Raw genomic sequence first — 22,885 nt, 5'->3', positions numbered from 1 at the left:
TTCTTTTTTCTTATTTTTATTTTCATTTTCCACTAACGAGGTAACATTTAAACGCATTTTCTTTTCCACTTAACTACGACACTTTAGTTTCTCCGCTCCTCCGCCACATCCTTTTGATTTAATATGCATTCAATTAGCCCAGAGTCGCCCCACTTTACGTTGCTTATCCTTTGGCAATTAGCCCCGGTAAAAGATGATTAGCTGATGGGGCGGTAATCAACATCATTCCCCATTGATTAATGCTCTCCGGGACACTCACACAAACACACTCACAGTCACACTCACACAACAAAGGATGGCTAAGCCTTTGCCCCATAATCGTGCTTGTATAATTACAATTGAATTAAGCTATAATAATAGTAATAATAATAATAATAATTATAATTATAATAATAATAATCTTACTTAGCTGCAGCTCCCCGCTCCCACAGCTTTCGCCGCCAATTGCTTCTATTATTATTAAACCCCGCTGATCTCTCCCAGATCTCTGGCTTCATCTCGAAGCTCATCGTTGTCTTGACTCCACCTCCTCCTCCTTGGTGCTTCATCCATTGTCTATCCCGGTGGTGGTGGTCGATGGCGGCCTTTGTGTGGCCGGGGGCCATTGTTGGCCTCGCCGTTGCAATCGTTGTTAATAACACCAACAGAAAGGCTAATAGAAACGTTCCGATTAGCCGCATTGTCCCACGGCCGCCTTGGACAGACGAGGCTGCTCCGCCGCCGGTGGCTCCGCGCTCCTGCTCTGGATTCCTGTCCTTGTAGAGCCTGCCATTCTGGTTGCGTGACCCGTCCTCGTGGCGTGTCTCCTTCAGCACCACCTCGTTTTTCTGCGGACAAAAAGAGTGTGTACATACACGTGTAAATATAGACATGACATTTATGGTTTTATTTAAAAAATAAAGGAAATATATATATTAGGGTAATATATATAATATATGTATTAAACTCACCGAAACGTCGTTGTTCTCGTCGTCGCGGATCTTCTTGCCGGGCCTCTCCATTTCTGGTTAAGAAATAATAATCCAGGGTTTTATGTTTTATACATATAATTTTGCTTAGGACTTAATAACATTATTTAGAACTAGAAAAGAATTATAATTACCATATAACCGAATGGTGCCCTCGGTGTCTCCGATGCTGTTCTTCGAGATGCACTTGTAGCCACCAAAGTCGCTCGTCTGCAGCCGCTTGATGTGCAGCACCATCTCGATGGCGTACATGTTGTTCTCCTTCTCGGTTAGTCCGTAACGATCGCCGGCAATAATCATTTCGCCTGTTCGAGAGACCGGGAAAAGGAAGGGAAATCGAAATGAGCGACGCTAAAAATGGGAAATGTGACGTTGCTGATGTGGCGAGATGAGGCGCGGGCGGGGTGAGTTGTGTTTAGTGGAGGGGAAAGAGGAGTCAAGGAGATGGTGTGTGTGTGTGTGTGTGTGTGTGTGTGTGTGTGTGTGTGTGTGTGTGTGGTCTCGAGGTGTGAATGAAGTCATGAATACGAAGCAGGGAGACAGGCCAAATGAGCTTGAGTTACGTGAGTAGAAAGGCGGAGAAGGGCAGCAGCGGAGGAGGATGAGCAGGAGGAGTAGAGTCCTGCCTCCCGGGGGTCAGGTTGGTGGGTCGTGGGGCCATCGATGATGACATTTCTGGCATTGCCGCCGCCAAGCGTTCCACGTTAACGCTGTGGCTCCTGTCACGTTTGCAATATACGTCAAATGCACTTGACAAAAGAGTTTCCAGCTTCCAGCATCAGTGCTTCTCTGCTCTCCACCCACCCACCTTCTGGTTTTTCCACGCTTCCCCTCCGCCTTTCCTCCGCCTTTGTCCGGGGGAAGGAACGCGGGGAAACAACAAAAATATTTGAGCTTCGAACACGAACCAAATAAAGACAAATTGCGGCATTGAAAGGTTTATAAAGTTTCAACGAGTCCGAGTTCCAACTCGAGCCAGATGCTAAATGAAAAATTCAATTGGTGGCCACTCCCCCGCTTTTGGGTTACTCGGAAACTGCACAGAGAGAAAAAAGGGACAGTGATATCTAATAAAAATAAGCGGCTAGACTACGTTACAAAAGAAGAAATTGTTGATAAAATAAAATTACTAAAAAAATAATGAAAATCTCTACAATTGTGCATCTAAAAACTGTTCAATTTAATTTAAAAAAAATAGATACACTCTCTCTGTGCAGTTTTCGTCTTTTCCCAGGTCTTGCGGACTTACCATTGATTTTTTTTATTTTTTACATAAACAAACATTCAATTAACAAATTATTCAATCATTTATAAAATTTAAAAATTATAAATCATCAAATCGATTCTTACAAAATTTGGTTACTTTTCGTTTTGTGCCTTTTCCGGTTAAGAATATCCGACTAACTATAATGTAAAATATTGAATTGGAAAATAAAAATATCAAAATGTATATATCTTTTAAGCTTAGCAATCAGGGGAGCTCCCACAAATCTCTGGCGATGTGGAATCCCCTAAAAGGCCGCCAATAAGTATGCAATTCTTTACATTCAATTACATCAATTGGAAATTCAAGAAATGTTGCAGTTTTTGTCGAAAACGAAAAAATAAAAGAATTTCTCGAGGCATACTTTAAGAAACTTTTTCAAGGACCTTTCAAGCGTTAGAGATTTGTGTGACTCCACTGAAAAGTTACTTTTTTTAAGGGGTAACACTACTGTAAAAGCTCGAGAAAGTCTAGAGTTTCTTTAAACAAATATTTAAAATTTAAGTGGAAAGCTTGCGTAGAGTATAACTATTTACAAAAGACGGCAATGGTGGTGTGCAATGTGAAAAGAATAATTTAAAAAAATTAATTAAGAATGCAAAATATTTTAAAGATATTTTAAACAAGCCAAAAATCTAAAGAAACCATATTAAGAGTAAATTAAATAATTGGAATTGCTAGAGTAATAAAAAAACTATTTAAAATCGATTAAATACGATATTTTTCAGCTCTATGGAAATCGATAACTAAACCAATATAAAAACTTTAATATCACAAGGCGGAAGGCTCTAGAAAGTATTGTCAGAACATAAAGCTTAAATTCTAAACGTAAAATAATCTATAAATTACAGAATTCTATTTATCGATATATTCCAAATATAGTAAATAGCTAATCGGTTGCGGTTTTTAGTGTAAAGTGCTGTAGGGGGTTGTTGCTATGGATATTATTTCTCGCAGACTCTACAGTGGTGTTGCCCCTTAAATAAAAATACATCGAATCCAGCAATACGAAAGTGAAGAACATTTTTTAATTCAACTGATAAGCAAACAATCGATAATCGATAGTTGATAATTTTGTGATGAAGATCAAGATATGCTTTATTTAATTTTGTATTTTGGTATTAAATGAAAAGTTTGGCCAATTGGTACAAATAATAAAAGTCAATGAAAAAAATGTTCTCAGTGTGGCTTATAGTTTTTTTTTTTTCTTTTTCTTTTTCTTATTTTTATTTTCTTTTTTTTATTAGCGACTTACCATTCTCGCGCTGCCAGTAATTGATGGCCTTCGGTGATGCCTCGACATTGCAAATTAATGTGACATCCGTGAGGACCGGGGCGCCGACCAATTGATTTGGCACTTGGACCAGCGGATGAACTGCAAGGATGGAGAGAGAGAGAAAGGGAGTGGGGTAAATTGTTAAGCCATCAGTGACCTTGTGTAAGCCAGAAACCCCCAACCACCCGCTGCGGACTAGACTGGCAATTAAGCTGCGACGCCACAAGGGACCAAAGTCAAACTTCAAACCCTTTTATTCCGGCGCTGGATTCTGGATTTTGGGATTCGGGATTCCAGCTGTGATTCGCCATGTTCTTTCCTCTTTTCCCCCCATTTTTTATATTCTTGTTTTTTCTTTACTCTCTTGGTTAATGGCAGCAACAACAACTGATACGATTTTAATTGAAAATGAATTATTTTGTTGTTAGAGTGAGCAGTAGCAGTAGCAATCCCGGCCAGCAATCAGGGACCCAGGATGCAAGCCCCAGTGGTGGTCAGTCGGTGGCAAATAAAACGAGCATGCAATATACCATGTTTTTTCCCCTAGATTTTTCCTCGATTTTCCTTCCGTTGGGAACTGGGAATTGGCTTGCTCGGCCAGAGGAATGATGATGATGATGATGATGATCCCCGAACGGTTTAATGATTCCTCTATTCAAATCGATTGAAGCAAAGCAGCTCGTTAGGGAGTCCTGACTTTGATCTATAGTTTTATATATATATACTCTTACGTAAATAGTATAAAATGTAGGCATCTTTAATTTGTAATAATTTTCTTAACCAAGTATTTAAAGAATACAAATAATTTCAGCTGAAAAAATAAGTCTTCTATATTTTGCTTTGATTTTTTCATACATTTTTAGAAATAGATTTTTAGTATACTTTATGATTTTTTAAACTGTCCTAAAGAGCACCTCTGCTTCGTTTAGAATTTGGCAAAAAGTTCCTTGCCTTTGCCTTTGGCCCGTGGAGATTTTCCATGTGGCTCGTGTCGTGTTGAGATTTTTTCATTCGTTTTTCTTGGCTTCTCTTTTTTTTGCTTTATTTTTTCTCCTTTTTTTTTTTGTTTAAGTTTGCTCTTTGTTTTTTTGTGTGTGTGCATTTTTCGCCCTTGTCTTTGACGTTGTGTCTTGAGGCCGCCCCGGGGAGCGAAGTTGGATAACCGAAGGACCAAAGGACCGCAGGCCATAGCCACTGACCATCATTGTTTTTTGGCTTTTCAACTTTGCTTTACCATCTGCCTGCCTTGCCCCTCCACCACCTCAGGCCACCGGTTTGCACCCTTTTCCGCCTGGAGCTGCATTCAAGCGTTCATTATTGGTCAATTTATTGGATTTGTGCATGCCGCACTCGACTCCCATGGTCGTGTCCTGCTGGATATATCCTGGCTCCTCCCTAGTGCAGCATATGTCATGTGTTGTCCGCCAAAAAGTCCCCCCACTCTCAGTCTTCCTACGTCCCTGGTTTTTACATCGAAAATTCAATTTGTCCTAATAGAGTTCTGGCAGCAGCTGCTCCTCCGCCCATAGTCTGATTTTTAAGAGCCCCCGATAGTTGTCAGGACCTAATGAGTGGGTTTTAAATTGAAGTTAAAAAAATATATATATAGTTTTAATATTTTTAAACCCTATAAAACACTTAAGCGTGCTTTAAGTCAGCTTTTTATAGTTTTTTGAATTAATTTTCTCTTCCGTAGATTTCTTAAGTTTTTAATGCCTTAAAAAGACTGAAAATGCTCATTAAACCCTCCCAAAACTCTCCTATTTTTAAATTCCCCTTTAATGTAACTTAATTAAATGTATAAAATTATTTATACAATTCTTTTTAATGTGCCAAATTGATTTTATTTTATTTTTTTTTAATGCATTTTAAGATAGTTCCTATTTCCTCTTTCCTTGAGCGGCTTTTCGAGTCTAGCCCGAGCCGTCTTCGGTGGAGGAGGAGGTGCCGGTGGTCTCGGTGGAGCTCTCGCTGCTGCTCTCCGAAGAGGAGCTCACGGAGGAATCGGTGGAGGAGCTGGTGCCGGAGCTGCTGTCGGTGGAGCTGCTCTCGGTGGAGCTGGCAGCGGCACTGCTCTCGGTGGTGGTCCAGCAAGGTCTGGGGCCACGTGGACGACGTGGCGGTCCATCGAAACGGCCAGGTCTTCCCCAACCACCGCGGCCGCCGCCGAAGAAGCCTGGTGGTCCAGGTGGTCCACGGTTCAATCCTCTTCCGCCGCCAAAGCCACCTCCACCACCTCGTCTTGAATTGAAGCCCACGCTGCGCTGTCCTCCGCCGCCACCTCGGCCACCTCGGCCTCCACGGCCGCCGCGACCACGTCCTCCGCCGCCTTGGGCCAGAGCCATTGCCACCAGGGCCAGGAGTAAAATTGCAATGTAGAGACGCATTCTCGGTGTATTAGCTCCAGTCGCAACTGATTTTGATTGGCAAAATGTGGGCACTTTTATACCCGAAAAGCAGCCCACCAAATCCCCCAAAAGAATCCCCTGTGACGTTAGACCCTGGTATTTGCTTAGCTGGAAGAGCGAAGAATGGAGCATTGAATCGCAGAGAGTCTCCCTGAAATTCAAGCGATTCTTCGCTTGCTTCGCTTCTTGTGGCCACAGCTGGCTTGTGTTGACACCCTGCTGGCTTTTGTTCATAACTATTTTGGGGCTGGGGGGCTGATTTGCCGGTATCTACGCAGATTCCCCATATGATTAATTCGGCTTTTATTAGTTAAACTGAAAAAAGTGTCCACATTTAACTGAATTGTCAACAAATTTTTGTTTGCTCAATTCCATTTTATGTGTTTTTATTATTTAATTTAGCAAAAAATAGAAAGAATGCTTTTTAACAAAATTATAAATATAGAAAAATATAAAAAATATAAACAAATATTAAAATATAGAAATATACGAGTTTAATGTAGAAGATGTTGAATTTAAGATTATATTAAATAAAATTAAATATTAAAATTAAATAAAACATTATTTAAATTGGTGAATATATTTTGTGAACTACCTTTGATAGTAAAAATGCTTATATTTGTAAATCATCAAATTAATTGTATATTATAAAATAAGAAATAGTAATATTTAATATAATAATAAATAATAATATATTAGAATATTGACAAATAAGAACAATAAAAAATAATAAATCAATAAATATTAGGTAAATACAGTATAAATAAATAAATAAATTATAAATAAATTTTCAAGAGGTAAATAAATTATAAATAAATAAGTTACAAGTAAATACATAATAAATATATAATAAATATATTTAGTCATAATTTAATAATTATAATTATAATATTCATTACATTTAAAGCAGAAGCCAAAGAGTCTGTAAGCTAGAAATAATATATAGAAAATATTGATATATTGATATCGATGCATTCATATTTGAGGCAAAGTCCGATAAATGTTCGATAAATTGAAATCATTTTTGTTATATATCGAAAGAAATTCCCTAAAAGTTAACTGTTTCAAAAATGAGACTAAAATTTAATAGAAAATTTAAGCAATGAGTTTGTCAAATATTTAAAAAACTATTAAATTAAATTATTAAATGTTATTAAATAAATAAAATTAAATTTTTTAAAATGTTTTTTATGTTTTCAATTTCAATTTTTCAACTTTAACACTATTTATTATACGAAATTAAAAACGATATCCAGACTCTTCCTTCCCCAAAACCCACTGTATGTCTGCAAAACGCGACTGATATCATTGGGGACCTGGCAGCCACTTAACGTAAACACCCGTCAAACAGCCGAGAAGCCACTTAATTTTCTGATTAGAATCAATCAAGGGGGAAAAGTGAAAAGCAAGGTGAAAACTGGGCTTTTCCGCTATTCACATGTATGGATTTTTTCTGGCAGAAATGGAAATGAAACGACAGGGGAAGCTGAAACGAAAAGAAAAGCGAATTTGTGGCATAGATAAAATAAAATAAAAATGAAAATTAATTTTTGCGGCACACCGACACAGAAACACACACACACGGCGAATCAACAGGATGTGCAGAGTGTCTATCAGTGTGTGTGTGTGCCACATTTTCACGACCGTGTCAATATAATTTCCAGATAAGATCTCTCTCCTAGCTCTCTGCAGCTTTTCCAGCTCTTTCATTACCTCCCTTTTCTTACTTTTCCCCCCACCTAGTTCCGCTTTTCCTCCCCTTTGCTTCTCGCCAAATTGTCGTCGTTTGAACTTTTGCCCCTTTTGGAAAATTTCATTAACTTTGATGCGGGAAGGTAAACCAGTGGCGGGGGCTGTAAAAAGAGGGGCAAAAATCTAACAATTACCCCACGAACACACACACACCTCTCGCTTTAAAGTTTTACTGCAAGAACGTGACGTTGCGTTGCCCTTTTCAGTGGGGGGAAAAGCGGAAAAACCATACCTAATGCATTTGGAAAGTTGTGCCGGCCATGTGAAGGAAGCTGCCGGATATCGAAACGGAAGCACTTGCACTGCGTTATTGCTGCGGTTCTGTTCCTGTTTCCAAACAGAACAAAAAAAAAAAATTTATATGTATATACAGAGGAAGCAAACTCCCAACTCCTGGCCAGGCACGCACATCACATCACATCACATCCGAGCCGGGCTATAAGTTACCATTATGATTATTATGCTGCATTAGCCGTCTCCTCCCCCCACCAAAAACTGCCATAAATCAGGACAGAAGCAGCCAAAGCAGCAGCAGGTGGCGTCTCCCATTTATCAAGCATCATAGTTATATAGCATATAGCATATAGGTTCGATGGGTACTCACAGTGCACCTGTAGCTTCATCCTTTTGCTCACCGTCGGCGGTACTCCGTTGGAGGCGATGCACAGGTAGGCGCCCATTTCCGATCGCGTGACCTTTGACAGCACCAGCATTTCGCCCTCGACGTACAGGGCTGTAAATCAAATGGATGAATCGGTATATATATATATATATATGTGACAGACAGGATGCGGTTGGTAAGTCAGCTAGGCTCAAAAGAAATATATATATATTTGGGGTAAACCACTTTACAAAAAAATGTTTTGGCATAACGGCTAAACTTAACTTGATGACTTAAATATTATATAATACAACAACATTTAAACAACTTCTTTTTAATTTTTGTATTATAAAACATCAAAAGGGGTAGGAGTTATAGGGAATCTTCTGAGTCCTCTTCAAAAAAGTTGGATTGTAATTCCTATTAATTTTTTATAATAAAGAATCGTCGGAAATTTAAAAAGAAATATATTGAATTCGCTTAAGGATAAGTCTCCTAAAGTACTCATGTAGCTTTTTTATTTTTAACATTTTTGTTCAACATTTTTTATCCAAATTGGAAGTGAAACCCCTGAATATTAGCTTAAAAACTTAGTTACTTTGTTCTATTAAAAAATAAGGATTAAAAAAAGCCCTAAATAAGTAACTTTAGAATTAGTTAAAAAAGTTAAGTGCCAAATTTGAAAACTATTGATCCAGTAGATCTCGAGTTATCGTGTAAACTGACTTCCAAAATGCCATTTTTCAGGAAAACGTTTTAAACTTTGAACCCTAAACGACCTCCGTTCAACTATGATTGATGTTAAAATTTGACAAAATATTCTTAAGATATTGGACATTTTAAATATAAAAAAGTAAAGAACTAAAAACTTGAGACTAAAACTATAATACCCTGCAAGTTGGGTTATTCTGCTTACCCTTGGTCTTCTGATGGTTGCCATTCCGGGCAATAATCTCCCGTCCATCCTCGCGTCGCCACGTAATCTTGGGCTTGGGATGACCGCGAGCACGGCAGACCAGCTTGGCGGAGCCGCCCTCAGGCACCATCATGTCGCCGGAGGTCTCCTCGTTGATGATGTCCGGGGGAATGACCACCTCCAAGGTGGCCGTCTGCAGTAAGAAGAAATTATATTAAAAATAACAAAAAATATATATATTTAATTATTAATTATTAACTAACTAAATATATAAAAAAATACACTTAAATAAATACTATACTTAATTTTGAAATAAATTTCAATTGAAGAAATTGTTGTCCCATTAAAAAGAGCCTTTCGATGCCCCCTGGACGTTTTTAACCTTCTTTATAGTATATATTTTTAAATTAATATTTATATTAAATAAATAGGTATTTATTTCATATATAATTAATAAATAAATACATAAATATATTTAAATAAATACTATAGTTTTGTTAGGAATACATTTCAATTGAAGAAATTGTTGTCTCATTAAAAAAGAGCCTTGCCCCCTATTCCTGGACATTTTTAGCCTCCTTTAAAGATTTTTAGTGGCATTTTTTGTCCTTTTTTTTGCCCTTATTTTTTATTTCCTTATTTTTTTGAAACATTTGTTTCATTCTGCGGTTGTTGGCTGCTGCTACCAGCAACAATAACCGAATTGCTGCTATCATTGTCGTTGTCGTTGTCATTGTCATTGTTTCCACTGCAGTTGACAGTTGTGTCATAAAATAAAGTTGAAGTCACAGGGAAAAGCGGGGTGAAAAAAAAAACCTAAAAAAAATGGGAGGAAGAGGGCAAGGAGGAGTAAAAGCAGGAGGCAAAGGAAAAACCCCAAACGAGCCAAGCGCGAAATTTATACGACTGAAAGAGCGAGAGGAGGGGGCGGGGGGTTGGTAAAGGCAACAGCAAAAAAAAAAAAAAGGCTTGAAAGCCGGGAAAGCCGGGAAAGCTGGAGAAATGTCAAGCCTGTTTGCTTTTTATTTGTCTCATATTTGCTTTTCACTCAATTCGCTTTGTTAGGTTGATTTTATTACAAGATGGGTGGACCGCCCCACGTCGTCGTCCTTGCAGCATAAATGAAATGAAATTGAAAACGCAATCGTTTTCCACATGTCATGGAAAAGCGGGCCAAAGGGAAATGGTGGGGGAGTAACAAAAAAAAAAAAAACTCTATTCAACTCAACTCAACTCGACGCGGCGCGGCGCTCGACTCGAGTAACAGCAAACGTCACATGAGACGCCTACGAGCGCATAGGAAAATTCCAGAGCAACGGGCCCCGGAAAATACACACACACACACACACACACTCCACACACCCCACATAAGCGTCCTTTGATGACGTCAACATTGCAACGGCCCACAGTGTTTGTTATTTATTTTTGTCATTAAAGCGCTTCATTGTTTATATATCGTGTTTAAATGTCGCCACCCTCCCTCGCCCAGGAAAAATACAAAAAAAAAAAAGGAGAAGAAAGAGGACTACACGCCAGGACATGCACAAAGGACGAACAAATAGCCCAGGTCAAGGAGGACGCATCGACATTCCCGGAATAATTTCATTATGGCCATAGCCTCCTTGAAACGCCGGCTTTGCGATGCTTTTCGGTTGGGCCTTCGGAAAAGCGAACTGAAAGTCGATAACTTTGATGCTTTGTTAGCTTCTAGAAATTAAGACACGCACAGTGGGGCCCCTGTCGTTATATTCTTGTCAAAATAATTATATTCATACTTAAAGTGGAATATATTTTTCTATATTTAAGAAAAATCTAAAATAATAACTATCCTAAAGCTAGGATTTACAATAAAGAAAATTTAAATTGTTCGAATTTTTGTCTATATTTTTTCCAAATTTAGGCCTTTCTTGTTCTTATTGGTTTTTAAATGTTCCTGCTTTAATATAAGGCGAAACTCATTTGTTTTGTTTACACACATCTTTGGCGCTAAATATATGGCTAAAATTTGGCCTTTTTATGGTAAACCGTTTTATGAGCATACTGTTTAATATAAGTAATATGTTTGTACTATATTTTAAATTGATTTAACGAGCCTGTTTGTTTTTTGTTAGAGAAAAATCATTCGATAATATTTAATTCCTCGTCATCGAATTTCTTTTTTATTTAGTGCCGACAGGGATATATCGTTTCACAACACTGAAGTTATGTTAACATTATGCTTAACAGTCTCTGGCCTGTAAGGCGCAAGCGCAGCCAACTTCACTTTATTTTTGGTAAAAACTTCTAAAAAGCGAGAGCACGCAGCCTTCAAAAAAACAAAACATAAAAGGGAATTTAAAGGAACTTTCAACAGCTGAATAAACTGCAACGCCTACTGTAAGTGTTTGACTTTTCCATTATTTCTTTAGTCCTAAGATTTGCGCAGAAGCAGCGGCTTGAGGAAACTTCAATTTTTCGGTTAGGTTTTCTTACATTTTCTTCTTTAATTTTAATATTTCCTGCTCTTGTGCTTTATATGTTCGATGCCCAAGTGAGTTATTCGTACACACACAAGCATAACGCATTAAAATTGACGCACTCACCTGCATTTTCATGGGATCCGTGTTGACCTGACACATGTATTTGCCGGAATCCTCCATTTTGACGCTGCGAATGTTGAGTGTCCATGTGTTGTAGTCGTTGTGCTGCACCGTTAATCGATCATTGTTGGTTATCACGTGCTCGTGTATGGCCAGGATTGCCTTGGCATCGGCCTTAATCCAGGCAACCTGATGGTGCGGATGGTGAGGATGCGGGCGGATGTATTCCAGGAGGTGGCAAGTGGACAATGGTTGTGGATGTGGGCGGTGGGCGGTGGGAATGTGAATGGAGTGGGGATAAAGGGATGACCATTTTTGTTGTTGTTGTTGAGTTGATGACAGCACCGTTTTCCGAGTGTGCCATATGCGTGTGTGTGTATGGTGTTGATGAAGACAACGGTTGGCCGTTGTTGCATGTCAAAGTGTTGTTTGTGTGTGCCGTGTACATGTGCGTCAGTGTCCGGCAGATGTTTGGAAATTGCAGTTTGATAACCGGCCACAGTTCGCAAAAGTTTCGGTGTCGGTGTCGTCGTCGTCATATTTAGTTAATGTCATTATTGGCAACATTCGCGCATTGTCAGAGTTTTAGTTTCCACAACAGATATAGTTGTTGTTGTTGTTGAATGTTTGGAGTTCAGCGATTTCCGTAATTAAGAAAAATCGATAATCAAATGAATAGGTGTCGTGAGTAGTAATTATTGGAATTTTTTTCGTTAGCGTTATCGATTTTATTGGAATTTCGTTTTAAAGAGTAATTAAGATTTGTTGTATTTGTTGGTGAATCGTGCGTTGGAGTGGCATTTTGCGGTTTTGGTCAGAGTATACCCATGGGTGTCGTTATCGTTGACATTGACAATGGTTTCAATCGTTTGTTGTTGTATTTTGTTGGTGTATTGTTGTTAGGGGATAGTTGTGGTATTGTTGTTGTTGGGCATCATCAGTTGTCAGCGCAATTTGACGCCATTTCCATTTTCCACAGCAAGCAGTAGTTGGATGCCGCAAAGTTTTTGCAAGTTCGGGGTTTCGGTTATTTGTTTTTTGTCCATTTTTTTTTTTTTTTTTTTTTTTTTTGTGGTTTGCCATTGAGTGCAGATTGTTAGAGTCCCAGTCGGTGTTTTTGTTGTTGTTGTTGTTATGGTCGGTGGATATGAAAAGGGATATTTCAAGTGCAATTAGTGGAATTGGGTTTGCGGTTTTCCGTTTTCAGCGTCCATCGTTGGCCATTTGGCGAATGGTTTGGTTTTTTATTTTTGTTTTTGTGTTGTGTATGTGGTATTAAATTTTAGTTTGTGTTAGTGTGTGTGAAGAAGAAACATTCAACAATTAGTTAACATTTTTCGCTTATGCATCCGCTTCGTATTTCTTATGCATTTCTATATTTTTTATTCGTTTTTTTTTTTGTTGTATTTTTTCTTAATTTTCTTTTTTCTTGGGGTAACCAAAGAGTAAAGGAAATGCCGCTCACATGTGCAACACACACACATACAGAGACATATAGACAGATACAGAGACAGAGACCGAGATATATATATAGTATATGTATATATATATATTCAGAAAGGAAACGAAAGGAAAGGAAACAAAAGAGTCATGAATAATGGGTGCAGTTGGCGGTGCGTTGTGAAGCGGCTAATCAGTTGGCATTAACATCGCATGCACAATTAGAAAAAAGAGTGGATTAACGTTGGGGCCAAAGGCGGGGGGATCTGTTGTGGCAATGGTGGTGGTGGGAGGAGGAGGGGGACTCTGAAAGGGATATGCAAAGCAGGCAAAATGTTGCAACACTAACTATCCAGTCATATCCTATGCTAACCTATCCTATCCCCAGTAATCCCCAGTGCCAGCCCCAATCCCAGTCCCATTTCCATTCTCCACTCTGCCTAGTTTTAATTAACATTATGATGTGCCGACTGAGCGCAGTCTACGGGCTTTAGCTAATAGGCTTAAGCGGCTTTTGTGCGGACCGAAAGGGTTTTGCAATCGTGGAACGACGAATGTGGAACGGGGAATGGTGGAAAGGAACAAGAGATAAACTTGTACTGATTGCTAGCAAAAGGAAAAGAAGGGAATTAGTATCTTTTGCATATGCAAACAAAAAGGCTTAAATCTGTACTAAAATTATAATTCTCAAGTCTTTTTTTGGGGTATTTTACATACAGTTTTGGGCTTATAAAATAAAACTAAACGTTAAGAAAAGGTTCCATTATTCTCCCAGTTAAATGTTATACACTTTTTGAGTATTTAGTAAAACAATGCTAAATTTTTTGCACATGCAAAATAACGCATTTACCCTTAAACACCTATACATATAATTCCCAAGTTCTTTTTTTGGGAGCTACAATTTTAGCCTGAAAAAAGGCATTGAGAAACTGTTTTACTATTTCCCCTGTTTAATTTTATATATTTTCTTATCAAATATAATTCTATATTTATTCAAAAAACCCCTTAAAGCAATTTGAAATTGTTTTTAGCATGAAACAGGCACTTATAATTCCCAAGTTGTCTGTTTTTGTTTGTTTTATTATTTCCTCTGTTTAATTTTATATATTTTATATTAAATATCATTACAAATTTATTTTAAAACCCCCTTAAAGCACTGTATTATTGTTTCTTACTATCTGTTTTTAAATTTAAAGTCTTTTAACCGTTTTTCCCCTCCTCTACATCATATTTGTGTGAGTGCTAAGCTCTACCTAAAAATCCTGTAAAACGGATTCTGGCTACGGCTGTAGTTCCCGATTGATATAACGTTCACGACTCTGGCGCAAAAAGTGCGAAAATATTTGCCATTAGTCCGTTGTTATCTGTCCTTCCGACAGCTGTTCCAAAAGCGATACCCCATTGTCCAGGATCCGCTGCAATCCAATAAGCAGGAATGCCAATACAGCTGAGCACCAGCCCCCGTCCCCAGGACCCTTCAGTTTTTTATGGGAGCGTGTCAATAGCGAAGGAGGTGAAGGAGGTTCGGTCCGGGTTGAGAGGCTGCGAGTAAATAAATACCCTTGGACAGCGGAACAAACGTTTGATGTTGCAGCGCGGCGCTGGCGCTGGCGCTGGCACTGGCACTGGCTCTTTATTTATTTACTCAATAAAGCAAATTTATTGGATAATGCATGGGGATGGCTGGCTATCTGGGGATCTTCACGGGATGACGGGATGGTAAAATTCGGGGGGGTTTTTTAACAAAAGGCTCAAACGGATTGTGAGGAAAATCGGGGCAAACACAAAGACAGAGAGGGAGAGACGAAAAAATACAAAAGTAAGGGGGGGAGGGGGGATGGATTGTAAAAAATTTTCAAATGTAAATGCAAATAAAGCGAGCAAATGTCATAAAGTAAGTCTACAGTTACACACAGCACTACTTTACATGGACAATACGACTACATAAAGCACACGAACACACACACGGTGACACATTCACTCACACACACACAGACATATACCTTGTATATGTATATAACAGTATATATACAAATAGACGTACGAAAATGGTGCAAAGTTTGTTTCGGTTTGAACTCGGTGCGCTTGAATTTATTTTATTAATATTCCTCTGCATTTTACCAACCAAAAATATAAACAGTAAAAGTGGGCTAAAAACAAGAAGAAAAAAGTACAAAAAAAGAAAATATAAACCAGAAAAAGGGGGGGACAGAGACGCGTTATAGAGAGAGAGAGAGACAGAGAGAGAGACAGAGAGGTAACTGAAATGGAAACAATGCAAGGATATTGCTGGTGCCTGGCCTCATTGTTCGCATTGTTGCCGGGCCCGGGCATCATCATCCTTGTTAAACAAATGGACGACGGGCCGCAAAAGTCGCGACTCGCAAATTCATCCAAACATTTGCTGCAAAAGAAATCTTTAATTATGCAGAACCGGCGAGAGGAGCTGAGTGGATTGCATCGCATTGTGTTCAAAATGCATAAGAAAAGAACATAAATTGATGTGAACCGGAATGCCTATAAATTAATACCCCTTATTTATAATAATAAATTTTATACGTAAATGATATATACTTATCCTAACCCATCCGAACTCAGCCTCAGCTTAGGCCACACATCTTAAACTTTACCAACTTATTTAGTAACAATTAAAGGAACATCATACTCAATATTATAGTTAAATACCCTTTCCTTTTTTTGAATATTTAATATTATCCTTAGCTAGAGTGTATTTCACATTCGCTGCCATTTCGCTGGCTCTTTGATGTTAGTCACCATTGTCCTGGCATCTCGTGGCAACGCAATTTATTTTATTATGTTCACAATAATTTATATGTATTTATTTATTGTTTAAATAACATGACAAAGGGGGACACACTGCTCTGCTTCTCTCTGCTGTTTGGTTTCGTTGTTTTTGTTTGATTGAAGCATCGAAGGATTTATATGAAATGGCGTTTTTATTTATGATGCCATTTCGTTGATTAACACTCTTTGACAGGCGGCCAACAAGGGGAGAGTATCAACAGTCCGGCTACCCTGGTTTAAGCCTTTTCTTTTTAAGTGGAAATATAATCGCGGCTTTATTAATATTTGATATACCCAAAATCATAGTCAGTAATGGATGTAAACGCTCCATAAAAACAAAATTCTTGGATAGCAGGTGTTTTTCGTTACGCTTTTTTTTATAGGGAATTCAAAATATATCTCTTATAAAGTTTATATATATTTAAAGAGACATTTTATGATTAGTTTTGACTCAAAGACCTTCAAAATGAAGTTACTTTTAGACTTGCAGGGTTTTATTTTGAATATATCCTCTTCGGATGGGTCATTATAGACTCCTATTTTGGGGTTCTGAAAGCCTGAAGCTATCAAGAAAAAATTTCACAAAATTTGTACTCAATTTTCTTGGCTTTTAAGCACAATAGATTAAGATTAAGATTAGGACGAAGTCATTTATAATATTTATAAAATTTAAAGAGGCGTTTTATAACTGGTATAACTTGAAAGAGAAGTTACTTTTAGACTTGCAGGGCTTCATTAGGGATATATCCTCTCCAGATGAGTCATTATAGACTCCTACTTTCTATTAAGAACAAATCTCACTAAATTTGTACTCCATTTCCTTGGATTTTAAGCACAATAGATTAAGCCAAGTGAATACGATTAAGCATTAATAATTATTATTAACTTATCGGAGCATGCAAATTAAAAGTTAAAGCCCTTCGCCAGGTCTGTTTTAACCGATTATAGATGCTTTCACAAATAATCCCATTGAATCCCATGTTGATCGCTTAGAACGAGTGACTTTGGCGGAATAACCACGGCTTTAAAGGGATTAAATTCATGCCGATACAATGACTTAATTTGTTTTCATTGTTTACGCGTTGTGGGCTTCATATCGAGGGCCACTTTCCGCTGAATAATAGCTATTTTACATTTATTATTGTTGTACTTGTTTTTTGTGTATTACGTTTTTAACGATTCCCAGCCGATTGTTTATTGTTGTTAACAACAATCGCTTACAGAGGGTATTTTATTTTATTTTATTTTATTTTATTTTGTTTTTTGTGTTTGTGCAAGTTGCGTTGCTCTTTTTATCGCTTAAAACTCTTTGGCCCCCCTCGGCTCCCCGGAGTCACTTTGTGAGTGTTATAAATTAAATGCGAGTGCTAATAATAATATAATGCGATGATAAAAACAATAAGCTATGCATTTTTCGGTCTCGATTTCGCATCGCACAAATTGTGCGTTGTTTATTTAAATTTATTTTGATGCCACGGCTCTCGATTCGATTCGATTCGTTTCGTTTCGATTACGATATTCGATGCGATATATTATTTTGCTTTGCTCTGTTGTTATTGTTGAAGGGGGGTCCCTTTGTTTTAGTTTCATTGGTGCATTGGTGCGTTTAATATGCAGAGTGCTCTATATATACACGGTTATATATACAGTTGCGGCAAAAAAAATAGCACCATGACATATATTTTTCATTATTGATTAATTGTTTTATAACTATTCATATATTTAACTTGTTTAAGGCTTTTATTTTTACTTTAGGCTCTAATTTATCGAAATACACTGCAAGTGTCGTCGATAATAACATGAAATTGAAATATTTACATTAAGAATGTGAACGTTGAACATTTTAGGCGGCAACAAAAATAGCACTATTTCAAAAATAACTTAAGAAAACGAAAAAAAACGAAAAAAAATACGGGAAGTTCTGGAATATTTGAATTCATTTGTATTCCTTATCGATATAGTGTATTAATATTTCGTTGTAAAAGCTTTGGCAGCAATGACAGCAGCACAACGTCTCGGCATAGAATTGACCAAGTTTTGACACCTTTCCCGTGGAATACTGCTCCATGATTCTTGAATGGTGGCCCAGAGCTCCTGATTAATCCTTGGTTTTGCATTGGAAACATATTTTTTTACATCAGACCAAAGATTCTCTATCGGGTTTATGTCTGGAGACTGAGCAGGCCAATCCATTAGGTGAAGCGATCTGTCTTGAAACCACTTAGGAGCTTTCTTGCTGGTATGTTTAGGGTCGTTATCCTGTTGGAAGACCCACAACAACGGTATTTCGTATTCTGCATAAGACAGCATCACTGTTAGCAAAATATCGCAATAGACATGTTGATCCATAATACCTTTTATCCAATGTATTGGACCCACTCCGTAATAAGAAAAGCATGCCCAAACCATGATACTCGTTCCACCGTGTTTTATGGTCTTGCAGGTGAAACTTGGGCGGTATTCCGAATTGGGGGGTCGCCGTACATAGGATCGAGATCCTCTTCCTCCAAATAGCACGATTTTGCTTTCATCCGACCATAGGATGTTTGGGCATGCTTTTCTTATTACGGAGTGGGTCCAATACATTGGATAAAAGGTATTATGGATCAACATGTCTATTGCGATATTTTGCTAACAGTGATGCTGTCTTATGCAGAATACGAAATACCGTTGTTGTGGGTCTTCCAACAGGATAACGACCCTAAACATACCAGCAAGAAAGCTCCTAAGTGGTTTCAAGACAGATCGCTTCACCTAATGGATTGGCCTGCTCAGTCTCCAGACATAAACCCGATAGAGAATCTTTGGTCTGATGTAAAAAAATATGTTTCCAATGCAAAACCAAGGATTAATCAGGAGCTCTGGGCCACCATTCAAGAATCATGGAGCAGTATTCCACGGGAAAGGTGTCAAAACTTGGTCAATTCTATGCCGAGACGTTGTGCTGCTGTCATTGCTGCCAAAGCTTTTACAACGAAATATTAATACACTATATCGATAAGGAATACAAATGAATTCAAATATTCCAGAACTTCCCGTATTTTTTTTCGTTTTTTTTCGTTTTCTTAAGTTATTTTTGAAATAGTGCTATTTTTGTTGCCGCCTAAAATGTTCAACGTTCACATTCTTAATGTAAATATTTCAATTTCATGTTATTATCGACGACACTTGCAGTGTATTTCGATAAATTAGAGCCTAAAGTAAAAATAAAAGCCTTAAACAAGTTAAATATATGAATAGTTATAAAACAAATAATCAATGAAGAAAAATATATGTCATAGTGCTATTTTTTTTGCCGCAGCTGTATGTATCTTATGTGCATGGCTATTTATCGTTAATATGTATTGCATGATACTGTTTATACTGGTAGTTAACTATTGAGTATACGGATATGGGAATAGGTGCGCTTAAGGGTTACATAATTGCGATAATTGTGGTGCAGTTTGGAACACGTTATTGTTATTGGTGCCTTTTAGTTGGAAAATTCATTTAAAACTGTAGTATAAAGTTATTTAGAACAATTATATTGTGCACTTGAAATGGCAAATGAAACAAAGTAAAAACGTAATGGAAATAAACTAACGAAAACTAAAACAGAAACGGAAACAAAGAGAATTATATAGAGTAAATAAATAAAAAATCGAGCACGGAATTGAAAGAGTTGAGAATTCGAACGCTGCACTTGAAACCGATACATACCTTGGCTGGCTGGGCTGTCGCACCGTCACCACTCACCCGATGACCGCCAAGGTTGTTCACCACGCACGTGAAGGTCGCGTCCCGACCTTGGGCAATGGTCACGTTCTCCAGCGGCACCACGAAGTCCGGCTCGAAGGCGGCCACTACGGAAGGGTTTTGTTTGGTAACGGTAACGGTAAGATCTTCATTTCAATTGATATTTCCATGAAGAAGAGACATTTATTGAACAATTAACACAATTTCGAACAAATATACATATGGCTATGGGTGGATGTAAGTGTTTTATGCGTTTATCTTTGTATTCGTGTCGCAGGAAATTCAACTAAAATATTCATTTATAGATATTTATATATTATTTATATTGTTTGGAATTTCAAATAATATTTTTCCCAGTGTATGCGTTTGCATGTGTGTCTTTTTGGACAGTGTAGAGCGAGCGGCCTGTCAACGATTGGCAAATCAATAAGATCAAGCTGAACGAACCGCTCAGATCTATAGCGATAACGCGATATCGATCTAATCGGGCAAATCAAGCAAGCATATAACGCAAAGCCGGACTATCGGTGTATCGATCTGCTGCGATCACCGATAGCCGCAACTCTCGATAATAGAGCTGGAAATAAATCGATTTTTTCCTACAAAATTATACATGTAAATCGATTAAAATCGATAAAAATATAGATTTTCGTCAGAGATTTATAAATTTATGGTTCTTATGATTTTGTCTATCGATGTATTTGTATTTAAATATGAGCCCTTTGGTATTCTTCACCGTTAATATGAAACAATTTAATACATTTAATTACACCGATTTTTTTTTTACCATTTGAATCTAGAATACCAATTTCCGGAAATGTTACGATTTCTAAACGAGCAGAAATTGTAATTGAAAAAATAATTCAAAGATTTTAAGTTTGTACTTAACCTTTTCACGAGTTTACATACGTATAGAATTTCTTCGATAAAATCGATTAATCGATTATAGAATCGGTTTTATTTCCAGCTCTACTCAACAATGTTTAGGTTATCGATAATGGGTTAAAGCGAAGCAGAAACGTTTATCGGCATTTGCCCAACGCTTCAGCGCCAGAGCTCGATTAGTTTATATTCATTTACTGGACACACTTACCAATGCAATTGCAGAGTAGCAAAAGTACCAGCAATTGCCAGCGAACGGCACTTGCACTTCCGTTTCCGGTTGTGGTTCCACAGCCGCTTCCGGTCTCACCAGCCGCCGCTGCCTCAAGGTGCGCCAGCTTGCGACGATACGTCAACCGCTTTGGATTCACAATTGAACGGGAATTATAACAACGCTGATCCTTCACCAGTCGGCTATAACTTTCGGCTATGTCGGCGATCCGCTCGCCGCTCTCCTTGACCAGAATGTTCATCATAAGAATGTTCCCGCTTCGATGGGCATGACTTTAAGCGTATTGACTGGGGCTACTTAGATGTGTGCTGGGGATAAAAAAAAATATAATTGATACTTGATAAATAAGTGGTTAATTTATGCAACATTTTTTTCTTAATTATGTTTCTTTTAGAGAACCGAAAATGTCAGGCCTAACTTCTAAGGAAAAATTGATCGAGTTTGTTGATGGAATGAAGGTATTACTTATAATACTAGAAACGCTTACTGAAAGGTATAATGAGGACTATGAGGACGCTGATTTCGACGAGCTTTTTAACTCCTCTGGAGAGAACCACGAGGATACGGCTGAGGAAGCTGACCTAGAGTTCAGGGATGATCCACAAATGATCCTGATCCAGCAAAAGGACAAATTTTTTGAGGTAAACTACGAGGATTCGGCTGAGGATGAGGAGGAGGAGATTGATCCAGAGGAAGAGAGCGACTCCTTTGAGAAGGAGGAAGAGGAGGATCCAGAGGGAGAGGCTCGTTTGATCGAGTTCGTTGAGACAACGAAGAAGATAATTGCTGAACTAGAAGGGCTTGTTGAAAGAGAGGGCAATGAGTCCAAAGTGGTCAATGAAGAGATTGATCCCGTCGAGCTTTTTAACCGCTCTGGAGAGAACCACGAGGAGCAGAAGAAGAAGATTGATCCAAAGGCAGAGCCTGAGCCGATAATGACACGTTTAAACGTGTTCGTTGATACAATGAAGAAGATAATTGCTGGACTAGACAAGCTTTCGAAGAGAGAGGACAAGGAGACCAAAGTGGTCTTAGAGGAGATTGAAAAGAACAAATCCTTTGAGGAAAACCATAAGGATTCGGCTGAGAAGGATAAGGAGAAGGTTGATTCAAAGGCAGAGCCTGAGCCGGAAATGACTCGTTTGAACGTGTTCGTTGAGACAATGAAGAAGATAATTGCTATTCTTGAAGGGCTTATGAAAGGAGAGGGCAACGAGGCCAATGTGGTTCCCTCTGGGGAAAACCACGAGGATCCGGTTGAGCAGGCTGACCTGGAGCTTGGGATTGATCCAAAAATGATCCTGATCAAGCAAGAGGGCAACTGTTTTGAGGAAAACCACGAGAAGAATAAGGAGGAGATTGATTCAGAGGCAGAGCCTCAGCCGAAACGGGCTCGTATGAAGGAATAATTTATCAGAGGTGAGTCAACTACATGGTATATCTAACCGCATTATTATTTATATTACCATTTCATGCAGAAAAGGTGATCATTTCATCCAAATGGAATACGAAATAGACGCCAGGAGAAGCCAAACAACAACAGAAGATAAAAACTGATTACAAATAATTGTTTACACACATTTCATTCTTCAACTTAATAAATTCACATATTAAAATAATTCTGGTTTTATAATTTAATGAAGTAATAACTCGAGGTCCAAGGAAATGCGAAATGCATCAACTAATTGCCTCAAATGAACTGTACTACCTTTTTCTTCCTTTATTTGTATTTATTTTTAGACACATTATCTATCTTTGCTCGGTAATTCCCTCCCTAATTTGTTGAAATAAATAATCTCTAGATACATATTGCAGTGTTTGCGCGGTATCTTGTATCTTGTAGCTACAATATCTATTGACAGAGACTGAGAGATAGTCAGGACAACAGGGCTCAGTATCCAGGACCCAGGACTCCAGGAACTGGAACGTAGCCAAGCCAGACTGTGACTGTGACTTGCCTCGCCTTTGTTTGGCGATGGCAACATTTTTATTGCCACCCCCAAGGAGGAGCCAAAGAAGAAGGATCC

General features: G+C 38.2%; 2 protein-coding genes across 4 annotated transcripts in view; one reads left to right on the top strand and one right to left on the bottom strand.

The window, feature by feature from the left end:
- Positions 1–372: 372 nt before the first annotated feature.
- DIP-beta (Dpr-interacting protein beta) overlaps positions 373–22,885 on the bottom strand; it is a 41,988-nt gene continuing 19,475 nt past the window's right edge. The window contains exons 2-10 of one of the 2 annotated variants that reach the window (XM_070288600.1): positions 20,838–21,166; positions 19,709–19,851; positions 11,768–11,953; positions 9,186–9,378; positions 8,273–8,401; positions 3,488–3,607; positions 1,103–1,273; positions 951–1,003; positions 373–827 (exon numbers count right to left, since the gene is read on the bottom strand). In XM_070288600.1, coding sequence (XP_070144701.1) covers positions 402–827; positions 951–1,003; positions 1,103–1,273; positions 3,488–3,607; positions 8,273–8,401; positions 9,186–9,378; positions 11,768–11,953; positions 19,709–19,851; positions 20,838–21,102 — 1,686 coding nt within the window. In that variant the 5' untranslated portion in view covers positions 21,103–21,166 and the 3' untranslated portion in view covers positions 373–401. The remainder of the gene's footprint in view (positions 828–950; positions 1,004–1,102; positions 1,274–3,487; positions 3,608–8,272; positions 8,402–9,185; positions 9,379–11,767; positions 11,954–19,708; positions 19,852–20,837; positions 21,167–22,885) is intronic. The other variant, XM_017174461.3, reaches the window with a different exon arrangement.
- LOC108079965 (high mobility group nucleosome-binding domain-containing protein 5-like) lies at positions 11,461–22,466 on the top strand. Of its 2 annotated transcripts, none has more exons than XM_017174527.3 (3): positions 11,461–11,561; positions 21,253–22,277; positions 22,337–22,466. In XM_017174527.3, the coding sequence occupies exon 2, from the start codon at positions 21,263–21,265 to the stop codon at positions 22,265–22,267; it is 1,005 nt and encodes a 334-aa protein (XP_017030016.1). In that variant the 5' UTR covers positions 11,461–11,561; positions 21,253–21,262; the 3' UTR covers positions 22,268–22,277; positions 22,337–22,466. The 2 variants fall into 2 exon arrangements, with proteins under 2 accessions (XP_017030016.1, XP_017030017.1); XM_017174528.3 differs by having other exon boundaries at positions 22,342–22,450.

The sequence above is a fragment of the Drosophila kikkawai genome, chromosome X (assembly GCF_030179895.1).
Source record: "Drosophila kikkawai strain 14028-0561.14 chromosome X, DkikHiC1v2, whole genome shotgun sequence".
Lineage (NCBI taxonomy): Eukaryota > Metazoa > Arthropoda > Insecta > Diptera > Drosophilidae > Drosophila > Drosophila kikkawai.
Note: the sequence above shows the minus strand (reverse complement) of the source record. Positions and strands in the feature narration are given on the sequence as shown.